The sequence below is a fragment of the Lissotriton helveticus genome, chromosome 3_1 (genome assembly GCF_964261635.1).
Source record: "Lissotriton helveticus chromosome 3_1, aLisHel1.1, whole genome shotgun sequence".
NCBI classification, from domain to species: Eukaryota; Metazoa; Chordata; class Amphibia; order Caudata; family Salamandridae; genus Lissotriton; species Lissotriton helveticus.
The window spans coordinates 821,163,847-821,181,971 of NC_136061.1; the positions used below are offsets into that span (position 1 = coordinate 821,163,847).

General features: G+C 39.3%; 1 protein-coding gene across 1 annotated transcript in view; it reads right to left on the reverse strand.

Annotated features, from left to right (window-relative positions):
- Nucleotides 1–391: 391 nt before the first annotated feature.
- The window catches only part of CSMD2 (CUB and Sushi multiple domains 2), a 607,842-nt gene continuing 590,108 nt past the window's right edge, over nt 392–18,125 (reverse strand). Inside the window, exons 63-66 of the mRNA XM_078683053.1 lie at nt 14,694–14,781; nt 10,941–11,073; nt 8,361–8,537; nt 392–5,970 (exon numbers count right to left, since the gene is read on the reverse strand). Coding sequence (XP_078539179.1) covers nt 8,378–8,537; nt 10,941–11,073; nt 14,694–14,781 — 381 coding nt within the window. The 3' untranslated portion in view covers nt 392–5,970; nt 8,361–8,377. The remainder of the gene's footprint in view (nt 5,971–8,360; nt 8,538–10,940; nt 11,074–14,693; nt 14,782–18,125) is intronic.

Genomic DNA, 18,125 nt, shown 5'->3' on the forward strand with positions numbered 1-18,125 from the left:
GAACTCTTTGAAATCACAGTGAGACCCACTTAGAACCCTCAAAATTCATAAGTGATACCTATCAGAGACTGAAAAAACACACTGACTCATTCAAACCAGAGTGCAAGATGAGCAGATAAACTCCATACCAGAATCACGTAAACAGGGTCCTACCAGAACCATTAGGAACACAGATTAACCAACATCATAAACTCAAGAAACACAGACCACCCCTATCAAACCCCGATAACGAAATCCCTAAAAGTATATAAAAGATTAAAACTAACCATTAGCAGAATAACAAAGATTACTAAATTACCTTTAATCTGATTGAGTCTAAGGAGGGAAGGTCACAAACGAGGACAAAACAGTGATCATTATATATTTTTAAATGATCCATACTGGACAGCAGTGCAAAAATGTATATTTTATTTGAATTCAAAAATTTTAAAATAGCTTTCAAATTCAAAGAAAGTAAAAGGCTGGACACAACAAAGAGCTTTGTATACAGAGACATAAATAAACTGTATATATTGCAGACAAGCCAAGTGCGTGTATATTTACATATGTACAGCTATCTTTTTTTAATGTAAACCATATCTGTACATTTCTTTTTACATTTACAAAAAAGAGCTTGATTCCACCTACCATTTACTATATAATGGGAAAAACTTTACATTATGTTTATTTTTCGTTACTGTACAAATTGTCTCTTCAAAAAAATATATCTCTGTACAAAAAAAAGAGTTTTTTTCTTTTTTTTAAACATAATGCAAGTTTCATGGGCACAGTAATGAAAATACGTCCGAGTTTGTTATATTTTTCCAGCTCACTGGGGAGGAAAGGAAGGGATGGAATAAGAAGAGGGATAGACGGGCCTCTTGAGACATTGAGGCAGAATTGAAACCTCTGTAAAGATGAAAGAAGCAACAACACACTTTATAACATACATAGACAATTCATTTTACAATGTGGTTTTAACCTTGTTTTCCTAATGTTCAGTGTGCACATGTTTCCGAGGAAGATGTTCCGCCCACAGACTGAGATAATTTTATTTCAATTGAAAGGCATCAGATTCATATGGTTTATTAGAGCTTGGGTTGCAAACATTTAGTGGTGAACAGTGTGTTCGGTTGGAATCTCATTGCAGATTTTTTGAATAAATGTCTGCATTTTAACAGCTACATACATTTTATTGTGTACATATCTCAAATAAGAAAGATGCATTCATTTAGCTATTTATTCTTTTGATATTTGTGTTTTCGGGTGTGCGTAAGATTTTTATGGGTATTATGTTGTAATCATATAATTACGTTTTTTGTCTATTTTTCTTAACATAATAATTTAAAGAAGCAATGTGTTCTTCATAAACGAAATGTTCAATACTGGAACTCAAAATCAAAATGGATTAACTATGGTGAAATAGTGAAGTTGAATGTCTTTGGGCAATATATTCAGACTGAGAGGCTCAAACTGAAATCAAATTTCAAAAGAAGCAAATTTAAACCTTCAAACCCAAAATATTGATGTAAAAAACAAACAGAGAATATATTAAGAACTAAAACTAAAATAATCATGAAGCAAGGGGATTCAAGTAAAATTGAAATCTAAATACCAGAGGTCAAAATAAAACATTTTTAGAAATGCAATAATTTCATGGTTGAAATTACTGAAATTAATACATTTAAAATTGAACTACTTGATGTGAAATTGTAAAAATGATAATTGTAAGAGAGTAAAATTGAGCTGACATTCTTATGGGAAATTGAATTTAGTAAAATGTATCGCCCTCATTATTCTGTATTAAGTGCCCGTGGTGTAAGCACATACAGCAATAGATGATACTTCCCCTGCTCTTGCTAAGTTAAATGCTATGAAGAAAAAACAGCATATTGGCATTTTTCTTACATTATGTACATTAATGTTATGGGAAAATCTTTCCATTAATCTGACCATATTTGCATAGCGGCCTAAAATGTTCAGACTAAATTTAAAAGTGGTCTGAATTATCTGTTTACATAGAAGAGAGAAGAGCAAGAGAATGGGAACTGTACATACTGCCTAACATTAAAATAAATCTTTTAAAACTTTAAGGCTGTTAAGAGCTACAAAGTCCACTCTATTAAGAGGTTTAAAGTACAACCTTTTTCTACAGCTGAAACTTTGTCTTCAGCTTTCATGAGACATTATTTTTCCTGATGGAAATCCTTGCTAGAAATCAGTTTGATAGGGCAGTTTTGGAGTCTTTTCCGATATACACTGGATTTCTATCTCAACTCTCCACCTTTTTAGAGACACTTTTAGGTTTATTCAAGTAAGGAATCTTCAGAATTAAATAAACTTTCGAAGAAGAAGTTTCTTACATTTGAAATTATTTTATGGTTATGAGGGCTCCTGCACAATGAATATTTTTTTCTTTTGTTCAGGGACATTTCTTTTATGATTTTTACAGTGTGGTCAATATATTTGCACATGTATGTCTTTGAGGGTATAAGAAACAAACTGAACTTAAAACAATAGCACCTTATATGACAGTCAACTTGTCAGTACTAGTGGAGTACAGCTTTTGCTGTCCTTCTACACCACCTGATACCAGAGAAGATGAATAACTTTGGAATAATTTCCAGATTCATTCTGGCGCCTGTGAGGTCGTTCAAGTATGGACTCTTTAAGACTTAATTTCCATTCCAGACATTATAGTTCTACCAACCAGTAAATACATTGTGTTTTTACACCCATCAGTTGGTGTAAATGTGGTTCTATTTAAATCTAGTACATCCAAATGTAAATGCAAGAGTGCAGTACATCAGTGGGGTTATGCCATACAAACTGGCCATGTGTATAAAACCACATCTTGTATGGCTGCACATTTGAGTCAGGTCTCTGGAAAACTGATCTGCAGAGAAATGACTCAAAATGTAATAGGTTAAGGCACTGATCCGCCCTGTTATTCACTCAAACATGTCTTCTCTGTTTGTCTCTCTTCCACTTGTTTGAGCCAGGGTCAGAATGCTGAAGTACATTTCATTCTCTTTTTCTCCCTGCATCTTTCTTGTTAAATGACTTCCTGCTGTATCCATGTGTCTCAGTTTATCTCTGTCTGTTTCTTCATATATTAAGCTCTATATACTATGCTCTGTCTCAATTTCTCTTTCCTCTATGCCCTTCTCTGTCTGTATCCATTTATTATTGAGCCAGGCTGACTGTTGACAGAAATCTGCTGAAAGAAGAACTTATGGTTACTGCTGCATTGTACTTACGGGGTAGGTGGAGCCTTTGCGAAGTTTAGACTCAGGTAAGTTACTTTTTGAACATTAGGAGAATCAGTGGTCCTTGGCCTGAGAATGAAATGTTACAGCACCATTTCGTCATACTTTTCAATTTAAATCAGGCTAATATTCTTATACCACATATTGGTGTTGGTCATTGGGCTTCTGCAAAGCATTGCGTTTTGTTTTTACCATTAAAATTCCTACTATTTTCCAAAATCACCTGGATGGTGGTGTTTAAAGGGATGAAGGTCGTTTTTTTTCCGAGCATTTTGCAGTTACTTTTTAACGGATCCTTTACTATCCAACTGGAGAAGCATTAATCTGTCCTCCTGAATTCCCTGTCAGCCTGTTTCCCGCTCAGTTAATTATGATGGATATGCTGTGACCCGAGTTGGACACAGATCACTAATGCAATGACAACCAGTCTGAACTGGCACTACAGAGAGCACGAGTTGGTAACCACAACACAAACTTTAAAAATCAATATAAAATACTCATGGCTTCTAGACATGGCCCACGTGTCAGTGGAAGCAAGATTTACTGAGAATGGGCGCTTCACTCTTTTTTAAACCTATATCAGTCAGAGACATTCAGACCCAGAGCTGAAGGGAATCTCATTCAGAGACCATCAGACCCAGAGCTGGAGGAAATCTCATTACTAACCTAAACAAAGCTTTAATACCAGAAACAAACTATACAGAGTGACTGAATTTAGGGAGCTAGCATAATTTCTAAATATATAGGTTACAAATAAATATATTTTACAGGATGTTCTGAAGGGAAATAATAAAATATTCCAATACTTAAGGGTCTGGCGCAGTACTAGGGAGTAATAACTTTAAGAAAAAACATGTGTTCTCCTTTCTCTGAATGTAGCCTACCTAGGTGTATCCTGTGTCTGGTATGGCCATTCTAGACCAGATAAGAACATGTCACCACAACTCACAAAAAGGCTGTTTTCATCATTCCGCTGGCATACTGTTTTTTTGCCACTATGGTCATGGTGAAAATATAGACCTGCAAAAATATGGAATCCTACAAATGGGTAAGTATGAACTTATTATTCTTACGTCCATATCAATTTTCCTTGCAATAAAGTGGTATTCAATATTGTGGATTTGATATTTTTCTGGTCAATATTTTGACCAAAATGTATAGTGATAAACCATTTTCAGCGTGTCGACACTTTTTTGGTTTTCCTACAAAGTAATCTTTTTTCCAGCACTAAATATTGTGTTAGTTTTTTCTAAGATCTCCCACTATCTTCAGGATGCGATCTCCCAGTATTTTCAGGATGAAGGAACTGAAGCAAAAAAATGATAACTTGATCTGCTGAAGGTAATAAAGACAAGTTGTTCAAATGGGGAAGTTGTAATTAATTTGCAAGACTCCAGACCACATTTCTTTCCATAAAGGCAGGCAAGGCCCCCTTCCAACTTCAAAGATCTCTCATCATAGACATATTTATTTGAAGACTCCATTACTCGACTCAAAAAGAAGTTAAGTACAATTTCGACCACCACTTGTCATACTTGGGCCTGGTATATATAATACAGTAACACTATCCCTCTCCAAATCGTAGTGTAGTGTAAAAAGTTGAGTAACTGTTATTTTGAGATAATGCTAATTTCTAATGTAATAGTTGAAATAATGGTATTGGTGTGATAGGGGTGCACCATCCATCAATAATATTTGAGTGAAAATGTGTATTCAGTATTTAAGATCGTGTTTTATGTTCCACAAATTCATCCTAGTTAGTTGCCCTATTTATTTAGCCTTTTCACACTTGTGTGTACAGCGTGTAAGTTTTGTTGATGAAACGCTAAGTCGATGCTGTTTCATCTTTATAGAGATTGCCTTGATGAAAGCTGGGGTGGAGGAGTGGGTAGGTCAGACAGGGAGAGAGACCTGAATCCCGATAGTTCCTCTGATAACATAAATTCTTTCAATATATATTTATATGTAAAAAAACAATACAGTCACTGGGCTGATACACCACTTCCAGCCAGCATGGAGCGTTGTGTAGGAAAAGCACTTTTTGGATCTTGTTCTGTAGAAAAAAATAAAATATATCTCCACTCCCAGCACATCCTGCATTTTTCACACTCAATAAAAACATGCGTGCACATACGCCAATGCACGCCACATGATCCATTTTGCAAAGTTTGTTGGTTGAATGTTTCATTTTCCCCCATGTGGTTGGATGTCCGTCCTGCAAAGCACACGTTGATAATTGTGATTCTGTTTTTTTAAAAAATACATATAGATTATTTTTGTACTGTAATAGCGACTGGAGAAGCACCTGCTTTCCTTGAAATGAACCATACATCCATCAAGCCAAGAATTGCCCTATCCCCTTTCAAAGGCACCGGAAAAGGGATGCCAAACAGTTTGCTGCCTCCTGCCAGTTCATACTTTAGCCAGATCCGAAATGTCAGGTAGCTCTACTGCAGTGGGGGAGGGGGAGCAGACCCGGTGCCGACTCTGGTTGCCCCAGTGGCCCTCTGGACAAAAAGGCTTTGGCAGAGCAGACTGCGGGCTGGTCGAAGCTTGTGACTTGTAGATGTGCTTTTTCTTAAGCACCAGAACTTCGTCGCAGACTGAAGCCTTTCTACTTGTCTTGGATTTAGTTTGGAGGAAAGCGAAATGGATGCCGGGTGTTGAGGTTGGACATGATGTCAGCAGGACGCCCGCCTCTGAGAGTTCCTGAACACTGCAACTGTAAAGACATGGAGGGAGGATTAGTTTTTCTTTCAGACTCATTGAACACTGTTGATCTTTGTTATACGGTGCTCTCTGGGACACAAACTTTCTAAGTGATACTTGTATTAATTATAGTATTAAAAATAACAATATCAGTAAAAATGTCATGTTCTGTTCCTCAGTGTTTAAATAAAGCAAAAAGTGATGCTGTTTCAAGTTGGGGGTACGTTAGTTTCCTTGCCATTAGTATAAACACTTGAATTTTCTTTGTTAAACATCTCCTCTGGTTGACAACCTGTGGCATTACTTTGTGGGCTCCAACATTCACAGCAGGAACACTTGCAGGTACTGACCTACAGGTACTGACAGGTTTTCTTCTCTGATGAACTTTGAAATCACTTTGCACTAGTGACTGGAGTGGTTACTGATGGGTGTTTTTTTGGTTTAAATCTTTTTATTGAAAAGTAGAAGTAGAAGGAAGCCCATCATATACTGATGGGTATTTTTTAAGTGAGAAGTAATGTTACTGAACACATGCTGCAGACAGATACACCAATCAGTCGTTTTAAAGTTAGAGTGAATAATCTCTGCACTGGTAATACCCATTAATCCATCTGAATTTGACGATTTTAAAAGTATAGTAAAGATTTCAGTTTGCAAGTATCAAAATTTAGGGTACGTTTGACCCTCCAAAATACCAGTGTGACGTCTGCTTCAATAGAGGAACACTTTGGGAGAAGATCTGTCTCTAGGTAAATATTATGGGTCTGATTACGTTGTGAGTCGGAAAACCGGTCGGAGGCTTTCCAACTCACATTGTAGGTTTCACTTTCGACTGCCGCATTACAATGCTGGCGGTTGAAAGTGAAACTGGCTGTTCAGTCCAGCTGGATTCCGACAGGCTCAAGGGCCCTTCAATGGGATCACAATGTCGTTTTCCAACAGGCTTTTCATGTCGGGATTTCTGACATGGAAAGCAAGTTGGAAAGCGACTTTAAGGGGCCCTCCCTGCGGCCTCCAGTTGGGGGCAGAGATGGCACCTATGGAGCCTCCCTGCCTGCCACATGGTGCAGGGATTAACAGAAACTCCCATTTCTGTATGGGAGCTTATGCTACAGCTGGTTTACGGCTGGAGCACAAACTCCCATATAGAAATGAGAGTATGCGATCGCACGGTTTGCGGTCTCATTGTAATAGTGGTGTTGAGACCACTGACCGGAGGTCGATCGGTCCTGACACCAAAACGGTGTCCCACCCGACTTTGTAATCAGGCCCAAAATGTTCAGGAAACAACAAGCCATATTGATGGCTTTAAAATTTGCTGTTAATATTTTAAGGGATGATGTTTTAGCCAGTTAACCTTAGATTTCATTTATTTTATATAGTAGCATTATTACTAAAACATCATTGACTACAAGTGGGTTGAAAAAGTAACTTCAGGGTGTACATTCTACCATGGCATACAAGAGAAGAGCTCCACTTCTTAATGTTAGTTTAATAGTGTTAACCATAGCGTGCACGTTTTGTTTTTCAGAAACAAGACCACTCTTTCTTCCTAGATCTTTCACAGTGTAAGACAACCTTTTAAAATAAATGCTAAAGTATACTTACAACAAAGTACTGTTTTGCTCTTCTCAGCATAAACTATATATACATCACACACATAGAGATCCATACTGTTATGCTACTCTGTAACATTCAGTTTTATTTTCTCCCCTCGTTATCCACCATAAAGATGTACTCAATACATGCTATCTTCCTCGTGGCGGAAGTGCTGTTAGATGGAACAGACATAAATACTCCAACATAAACATTTTAAGAGTGCCAGAAGTTAACAAACATTCACAAAAACACCTACCATACATGAACACCATGGCTCTGTTAAGTGAAGTTTGTTGGGTGGACGCCATGTTTCAAGTGCCTGGTTGGCAGATATATTTGTTTTCAATAACTAAAATCCCAAGTAATGGCTCTGACATGCAGGGAACTGTCTCCCGCACATTGGGGTCATTATTCCTTTAACATACCTGTTTTCACCATAGATTGTGTAACTGTGGAATGACTGTCATGGTGACCTGGTTTCTCTTTGCAGACAGGTCTCCAGACCAAATCGAGCGGGGGACAGGAGTTTGCGATAGCCCCACCAATTTAACTGAGACTGACGCTCAACCGAACTCCAAATTAAGCAATAAGTAATTCAAATGGAACATTATGGATAAAACAACCCTTCAGCCACTAATCCATTCTTTAGGAATACGAGGAACCTTCACATATTTAACACATACTGCAAGAGTAACTTGCTGCTCTCTACACCCCTCTGATACGATCACACACAGACGTAACACATTTTTTTACTTCTTTTCCTCACCAGGGCAGTGTCACTGAGTGTCCTCACAAGCAACTTACCATATACAGGGCGAGTGCTATACAGCTGTGCACACAGTGCTGACTGTAAACTCTGTCTCATTAGCCACGATTTCCGTGGGTTGTACATTCCGGTCATACATTGGATTTTCAAACGTGGCTCTTCCATTCGTGTTCTCATGGCCGACAAAGCCATTAAATGGAACCTTCGGTCTCCTTCTGGAAGAGAAGCAGGACACTGTTACCATCGGTGGTATCAGCAAGGCAACTCAGAGGTGGAACCTGGAACACCACTTGGCTTAGGTCTCATGATCAAACAGTGGGCACAAAGTCAGACATTTATAACACTTTAAAAATAAATAAAATAAATAAACTGTGTGACTTTTAATGAGTCTTGAAGAGCATTTGCTCTCAAGGTATGGATTTCAAAAGCTAAAAATAGTCCTAGCCTTCCAGTTATTCTAAAAAGGCCTGCTGATCAGGGGTGCTTCTATGCTGTAAGCGCCTGTAAAAATATAATTAAAGTTGTAATGGTACAGATCTCTATCTTAATCAGCTACAATGGTGTTAGAGCCCAGAAATTCAAAACCTTTACTGTAGGGCGGGGCCTTTCTTTACCCAAGGGTTCTGCAATTGTAACATCTGCTTGAGGTGCCCTCATTTTGACATATACATTAGCAGTGGGTATTTTATGACATATGAAATCCACCCTGTCTCATATGAAGTCATACATGTAATTGGGGTGCCAAGGAATGAGCGAAACAATAGGGAAGGGAAGTTTTGAAAGGGGATTGCCAAAAGGGGGAACAATAAAGGTAAAGTGTGGCTGAAATGAGGTATTAAAGGTAGGAAGTAGGAAAGAGAGTGAAGAAGAAAAAAGAGAGATAGAGGAGAGAGAGACAGAATTAATAGGCCTCATTTATGAAAAGTGACGCATCGCTGCGTGAAAACAGCGATGCGTCACTTTTCACTGCGCTCTCCCTGCGACATGATTGATGCGTCATATTTATAATATGACGCATCATGTCGCAAGGAGTTACAGATACGTCAGTATTTCTGACGTATCTGTAGGCGCAAAAGTGACGCATTGCTGGAGTGTGTCACAAAAGTGACGCAACTTCAGCAATGCTTCCTTTCACATGGGGAAAGCCCCATGTGAAAGGGCTTGCGTCAGTCTTACGCCTGCTGTGAGGCAGGCGCAAGATTTTGACGCAACAGCATCCTAAAAGTGACGCAGTGAAATCTCATAGATTTCACTGCGTCACTATTACGAGGCTTTTTGCGGGTGAACGCCCCCTCTGCATACATTATACCTGACGCAGGTATAATGTAGCGCAGGGTTTTACAAAGTAACGCATCTGCTTAGATGCGTCAATTTGAAATTAGTGCGCATCAGGAGGCATGTTTTACGCCGCCGATGCGTCACAAAAAGTGACGCATCGAAATCGCAAAACTCACGCAAGGCCTCATAAATGAGGCCCAATGTATATTGGATAGATACAGAAACATTAAAGGAGAATGAGGAACGAACTTGAGGAACATAAATGAGGGTGGAGACAGATTTCACCGGATGTACATGGGAAAAAAGACTGGACAGGGAGTGAGTGGTGAAAAGGATTGCTGAGGGAAGGAGGTGTGTCAAATTAATGAATGGGGAAGTAGGAGGTTTGGGGGGACTGAACAGTAGAGGAAATGGGGTATAGGTCCAGCAGGCAGAACCAAACATAAGCAGGATGATGAGACACATAGAATAGAATGAATGGAAGGACAAGGGTACAGATGGGCAGCTTATAAAAAAAGAACATGGGTGGAGAAAGGAGACCGGAATTGAGAGAAAGAGTGCAGCTTGAGAAGGCAGGTGATGAACTGGATATGGGAGGTACTTAGAGAAAACAATGAGAAGGTTAGAGATCACAGGCAGGACTAGGGGGCCTGTCTCATTCCCTCAAGCAACACCTGTTGGTGATTCAACAAAGATTGCTGCTCTATTGAGGTTTCCTTATTCATTTATTAATGTATATGTTGTTCTACATTTTGGAAAATGTATGTGGTCCTGGTATCATTCTAAATGACCTTATCCAAGATATTGGGTATAGGTTTCCTCAGTCTCCTCACTCTTCGTAAAAGTCTCAGGTGTAAGAAAACCTACCCCAAAGTCAGTTACTACTGAGCTCTTCAGGATATTTCTTACAGCAGCTGGTAAGTACAAAGAAGCAGTGCCCTATGAGAGTAGAGGGCAACCTCGAAAATACGATGAACTAGATAATGTGCAAGAGGCTAACCTAGGAAGGTGGAAGAAAGGGACCTTGGGGTACAAGGAAAATACACTCTCATCAGATTGGCAGAGGATGAACCTGCAAATGACTGAGAAGCAAAACTTGAGAATTTTGGGAGAGGATAGCCTAGGGAATGAATGCAAGAGTGACCTAAGAAATATGGCCGAGGTGATTGGAGCAATGCGGGAGAGAGTGGCCTTAGGAGGGTGGGATACCTTAGTATTAAAATAGATGGTGGCCTAGAAAATGTGGAGTAGGTTCATCTAGGGAATACCTGAAAAGATCTCTAGTGACTGTAGTTGGGGTCATTTGGGGACTGTGGAGGGCGATATTGACCAGGACCTACCTGTGTTTGTAAAGGTAAAGCACAAACCCTGCAATGATCAGGGCAATGAAAGGCACAAGGATGGCAGCAGCCACCGAGCTGCTGTTGGATGTGAAGTGATGTCCTATCGAGTCTGTGTCTTTCGCCCGCAGATCTGTAACAAAAATAAATACTTAGTTTATCCCCTTTAAACATACTTGGATTGGCATATTCATAATTGGTATATTTAACTTACCTATAAGCCCCTAGTATATGGTACAAGGTGTACCCAAGTGGACTGTAGCACCTACTGTGCCATCCATTACAGTGGAAGTGCAAACATGACTTCAGGTGGACTCTGTGTAGCCTGGCTGTAGAAAATGCAATTTAGCTTGCCAAAATAAACCTTTTTGATAAGTCAAAATCTCCCTTTTAAATTTTGAAAGGTCTGTCTGATGTAGGTCTTGTAGTCCACAAGTCAGGGTGCATGGAATTTAAAAGTAGGACATGTATAAATGTATTGTGAACAATGACTGGCACTCAAAACTAGTTTTGACTGTGGCAGGCATAGCTGTCCTTTCCAGAGAAAAACAGAGTACAGATTATAAAATGTAATATGGTATCTCGGGAATGTGACTGCCTAGAAAAATCATCAAACAGAGATTTTTTAAATGTGTTAAAAATCCAATTCAATGGTGAAGTCAGATTTTCAATAAATACTAAGGAAAGGAAGCTTTTGGAAAGTTAGATTTCCTTCCTGGAGTTTCTGGAGGCTAAATTTGCATTTGATCTCCCACATCTGACAGCCAGCAATTAGCATTTGAATAAGTGAGAAATACTTCCCAGGAGCAACCAATAGGCTGCCCTGAATGGACAGAGATGACTCCTCTGAACCTGACCTAATATGCAGGTTGGGGCTGTGAGCATCCTTTTTGACATTACAATGTAAAATTCAGTTTGAATGTAATGTAAAATCCATCTTGACAGATCTTCTGGGTTTACATATAACACTGGGGGAGCACTTGACAGGAAGGGAAACAATATGCAAAAACAACTTTTGTGTATTCACTGTGTGGTTGCTGTAAACCCCTACTTTTGTTCTACCAGACAACTGTCTCTGGGTTTATTGCGGATCCAGTGGCTGCCCCAAACTGGTATTTTAGTATTAGATGTGGAAGGACACTATGAGTAACAAAGTACTGTCCCCACACACTCCCTCAGTCCTCACAGTCCAGGTTTAGTGTGGCCAAAGACGTTGCCATTTTGAAAACACTCAATTTGGGTAGGGTTGGCACCAGCAACTTTAACCCCATTGTGACCAGGAGTCATTCCCACCCACTACCTTGTGTCAAGCATAAATGTGCCACCTTGAGGCACCCACTTCAGAACACTCCAGGAGATGAGGAAGATGTGAAAAGGACTGGACCTGCAATTTGTGACCTGAGAGGAGCCCTGGAGGATTGGTACTTTTCTCCTATATACACAGGACAAAAAAAGTAAACTCCAATGATCATAAGGCTGACCTCATGTTAAAGCTACAGGGACACACCAATCTACAAGAGGTCTTTTCCTTCAACTACCCAGCTGAAAAGTGGGAATACTGGACAGGGACTGCATCCTGTTTGATCTCTTCCTGACACCGTTTGAGTCTCCGAGTACCTCCCCTGATGTCCTGGGGGCTTTAGAATTGTACTGCAGTGGTGGATTGGGTTTTAAAGGATTAAAGCCAGAAGGTAAAGGTTTTTGACTAGGATCAACCTGGTTAGTGTATCCGACCCACACTAGGACACGGTCTACAGTGTTAATTGACTATATTTGACATGTTATGCTTCTTGGTGCTGTTTCTACTCGATTTGTTTTAATTCATATGCCCAGTTCCCATTTTCGGACTTTTGTTGTTGTATTTATTTAAATGTGCTCTATTTTACTAATTTAGTTTGAAATTTTACCTGTGATGCATTTGAACTTTAATACTGTTTTGGTGCTGCATTACTACTTTACACATTGCCTTAAGTTAATCCTCTTGACTCTTTGCAATAGCTACCAAGGGGTTGACTTCAGGTTAATTTAGTAACTTTGAGGTTTCAACCAGACAACGATTGTGGTTGTGTCTTGAGGAAGCTAGTCACCCACCACAAACAATAACCCATTTGTTTACAGTGACTCCTCTGATTTCTGTTCCTAAAGTGGTTACTTCCCATGACATTTAAAACAATTAGTTAAGGCTTTACTGGGAGTGGTCTCATACTTGTAAATTCTTTTCTAATCCTGGATGATCCACTTTCCCCTGGTGTTCACCTCCAGATGATGTGGTGTCCATAACAGGCGAAGGAGCCTGAAGACCTGTCATTTTCTCCCACAGATGCTTTGTTATCCAACTTGGTTTATGGCTCTTATATCTATCTTCTTTAGGTGAAACAGTACTATTGATTGGAAGATGCATTTAAAACATGCCTTCTAAAAATCAGTTAAGGTAGTGGTTATATTCTATATGAATCTCTACAGATGAAGAATATATTTTTCTCCATCTGGCAGTATGGTATACTAACTTCTAAATTGGAAGTTAACCTACAGGCATGTGCTCTTTTACATCTTTTCACCACAGAACGTTCATTGTAGCATATGTGTCTTGCTGATTAATTATTCAAGCTGAAAGGTCCATACTATTCTCTCTATCATTCTATTGGTCACTGTTTGATCTCTTAACCTCCTACTGGTCTGCCATCTATGGCAGCGGCATGTTTTTTTTGGCATGCTTTTTGTCCCCTTATCAGACATAGACTGCCTCTCTGACACTTCAAGCACCCGCTGTTGTATTTAAATCCCCTTGTGGCATTATGAACTAGGCCATCCAACCTTCATCCAGTCTATCCTGGGTATTTTGTATGCCCTAGTGTTTTTCCTTCTCATTTGACCCAGATCGAAAGCTCTGTGCTGTTTCCACTGCTGCTTGTCCTTAGCATTCTAGCCTATACGTGACAGGGGGACCCATTCAAGCATGCCTCATCATATTGGAGAGTGGTTGTTGCCCTTTATATGGTTTTGAGGGACTGAAGGTGGGAGAGCCTGTAATTATCTTCATGAGTACAGTCTCATTAGGTCATCTACAACCAAAGCTGCTTTACCTCACATATCATCTGGCCATGTTTAGTCTATTAAGAGGACTGGGTAGTAGAAACGTGCTCCTCTTGAAACCCCCTAATTTTAAGACAACCTTAGCCCGGATAAAAATGTAATTTCTGAAGCTGCCACCTCAGCTTGGAATTCCCTGTAATCTCATTTTCAAAAGTCAACCTCACTTGCCACTTTGAGGAAGCATCTCAAGCGACATATTTTCTGACAATCCTGAGATTAACTTTTTTTTAACTTGAATATTCCTGTCTTAACTTCCATCTCGACGACTGCTTTTGACCATTTGTACTGCCCCCCCACTTAACATTCCCTAAATGTTTGTGATACCCCAGATGTATTGAGATATGTTTGGTATAAAAACATTTCAAATAAATTATCATTCTTATTGTGGCTGTTCAGCATCCCATGAAGCTTCTCCGGAGAGTGTACTATGGAGATGATAACATTGGTTTCTTGCATATCATATTCTGAAAGAGTCTGTATTTCAAAGAGTCACAATGGTTGAGACAAATCAGAAAGTAATGTTTCAATCTCAATTAAACATTTTACGAAAGCTTTAGTTTGTGATAAAAAGTTACTTGAAAATACAGGTTTTTTTAACTGTAGTATTGAAGTTGAATTATATGAACAAAATGTTGACATATAGGAAAAAACAACACTCACCAAGTCTCTGGAGGCCGAACTGTCCAAACCCTTTGCCACGCACAAAGCCTTGGTACACATATGTGCCCATCGATGGCTCAGAGGACACCTACATTTGGAACAGATAAAAGATATAAATAATGTTAGCCGTTTAGTACACTCAGTCAAGATGTCTAGATTTATTCATAGCTATTGCCCGTTTCATATAGTAAGAGGATGGAAAGATGCTAAACATCAACAGGGAGAGATTAAGGACTCCCTTTTTAATAGTACAGGTTCAAACGTGTGGATAGAGGTGGAGTGAGGAGGCCATCACAGTAGCTGGGCATGGACACTGGCACTGGGGGTAGTAAGAGTTAGAAAGTTTTCAATTAAAGGTCAACAAATTTGAATATCAATTAGGTTGTGGGAGTAAAGTCAACAAACACATCGGCTGCAAGAATCTGTGTTTGGACCCATAGTCAAGTGTTGAAACCTGGCAGAATCACTTAGGGCCATATGTATCATACTTCCGTTTTGCGAATTCCAAATAGCGAATTTTAAGGAATTGCTATTTGTAATTCGCAAAACGGTATGTATGTACAAAATCGCTATTTAATAGCGATTTCTTACCATTCCTAATTTGCGATTAGCAAATTGCTAATCGCAAATTACCCAATCATTTCTATGGGCCGGGAGGCCCATAGGAATGAAGGGGCAATTTGCGATTAGCAATTAGCTAATCGCAAATTAGGAATTTTTTCAAGGGTGCAGGGGTGTCTCAAGAACACCCTGCTGCACCCCTGAAAAAGACATTTGGGTGCCATATGACGCCCATACATGCCTTTAGGGCATGTATGGGCGTCATATGGCACCTTTTGTTTTTTGGAAAAATTATTTTTGAAAAGAATTTGCAAATTACCACCAACTAGAAGTTGGTGGTAATTTGCGAATCCTTAATGGCATTTTTTGAATATTTTTTGTTTGATACATTGCATTTAAGGAATCGCAAAATTTGCGATTCCTTAAGTGCAATCGCAAAATAAGGAATTGCAAATTTTGCTATTCCTTATTTTGCATCAAATATGTTTGATACATACCATTTGTCAAATTAGCATTCGCAAAGGCCGAAATTCACCGAATTTCGGCCTTTGCGAATGCTAATTAGCTTGATACATATGGCCCTTAGCCTTTCACCCTCTTGAGGAAGATACATTTGTACGATTGAGTAACAATAAACGCCTATTATTCAGCCCATGTATAAACATGCACTTTAAAATGTATACGTTATGTTTTAAAATTTTCTCTGAAAGGAGTCAAAGTCAAGAGACAGAGAGATGGGAATAATCATACTGGTGTCTGAGATCAACCTGGTGAAAAGATGGTGACACCACTATATCTTAACGTGCCAAAGTAGTGGGGGACCAAGAGAATGCTATTGCTCCTTCGGTCATAAATGTGTAAGGGATAAAGGTAATGCTATTGAAATCTTATAAACCATGTGGGGATCAAGACGATGAGGGTGAGGACTAATAATATAGAAAAGGAAGTGCATTGCACTGCAGAGTCTGAGGCAGGGTGAATACGGAAGTACAAAAGGTGCCGGCACTGACGCTGAATTCTACTTTAGCATTGATCTGGTAAGTTAAGGAAAGCAAAGTAAATGTGTTAATAGGGTAAGGGATGAGGGGGAAGAATTCACACCTACATGTATATATATCTTCTAGTTTTGGAATGCCTAATGTATATCTACAGAATCCTGAGGTGAAAGAGGCGTATAGCCCAAAATGGAGGCACCAAACTCTTCATGACATCCTCCGGTGGGGTAAAATCCATGTTTACATTTCCTGCCATTTGGCAGCTGCTTACTTACCAATGAGGAATTTGCTGCCAGTGAATCTCTAAACCAACACCTTAAATAGTCAGTCACATTCCCAGCAGAGAGACTAACACATCAAGAGGATCAACACTCCCTTTGGTTCATTACAGATGGCCCTCTACAGAGTCAATGTGAGAGACGCGGGAGAGTCGGTGAAAAAGCAGTTTCGCTGTCGCTGCACATGTTGCTCGGATATCGTCTGGGGTGTAGGACCTTGAGCCCCATTGAGACTCGAAATCGTTTGCCAGTTAAGAGCGCTGATCTCAGGGCTGAAGACCAACATTTGGGCACTTGTGGACAGCTGTTCTAATCACCCATCACCTATTAGAAGCTAGCAAAGCACCTGCCTCAGACGGAGCAAGCCTGGGATTTCTATTCTTGCATATTCACACATGACCTGGATGTATATTATGATTAAGACCATGCTGATCAAATGAAAATATTTGTGATTAGCGGTGCGCTTGAGGGAATGAGGTCCATCTGAAATGCACACATTCCTTTGCCAACAGTAATTCTGCTGTAAATGACTGAGAAAATTACTGGCAGAACATGACAGGTCTGTCTCTGGAATGGTCCTGCAGGCACTAAGAGGGCAGCAGTTCGAAGAACGAGCAGATGGTGCCGGCACTGGTGTGTAATGTTTTCAGAGATGGGAAGAGAATAGTTTTCAATTCCAACAAATGATTCTTTAGCACTAAACTTCTATTAATTTGCAAAGCCATCAAGGCTTTTATTCATGCACAAAAAACTTGCAGTGAGCAATATATGTCAGGGGAGCAGTAGAGCCAAGAAGAGCCTCTGCTTTGTCCCCACAACTGACTACTTTTATTAGTACATCTTTTTCTCCTCCCTCTTATTTCCGCCATCTTTGAGGCCAAGTTTTTCTGAGGACTAAGAATCATGAACACAGTCAAGCATTACTTTGGTCTCAAAAACCTACAAATTGCAAAGCATCTTGTTATTTTAAGAGAACTACTGAGAATGTGTAACATACATATGTAAAATGTTTAAATGGAGTACTGATATATACTAAAAATACATGGAATTCTGTAATCCTTGTATAAACGTCAACCACTACTTTTTTTTTTAATACATGGGATTTGGCAACCCCTATATAAATGCAAACTCTAATTTCTTTATAATCGGCGACTAGTGAAACACTCACTCACCAATTATAAAGAAAAGACATCAGAACTTTGTAAGTTATTACAGTAAAGTTCTGACGTCACAATGTTTGTTGCCAGAGGTAGTAGCCGAAGGGTAAGGTAGGTCAGGTAACGGAGCATAATTGAAGCAACTGTTTAAAAGGAATGTTCCTTTCTTCTGCTCTATTTTAATAGCTTACATGAAAAGAGAGAATACGTTTTTTTTGCACTCTTCAGAATAAAGCTAGAATCTTTCTGCATTTTCCATCCCATTTCAAGCTACTGCAGCTCTTTTTTTTAAAGAAATTGACTTGTAATGAACGTTTTCTAATATCTCTTTGCAACAAATAGCTAACAGTTTTTTGATACGTTTAATTTTGCACTAGAGCTTTTTCTTTTCCATGTTTGCAAAAATTCTCTCTATTGCATATGAAAGAGCAATGCATCAAG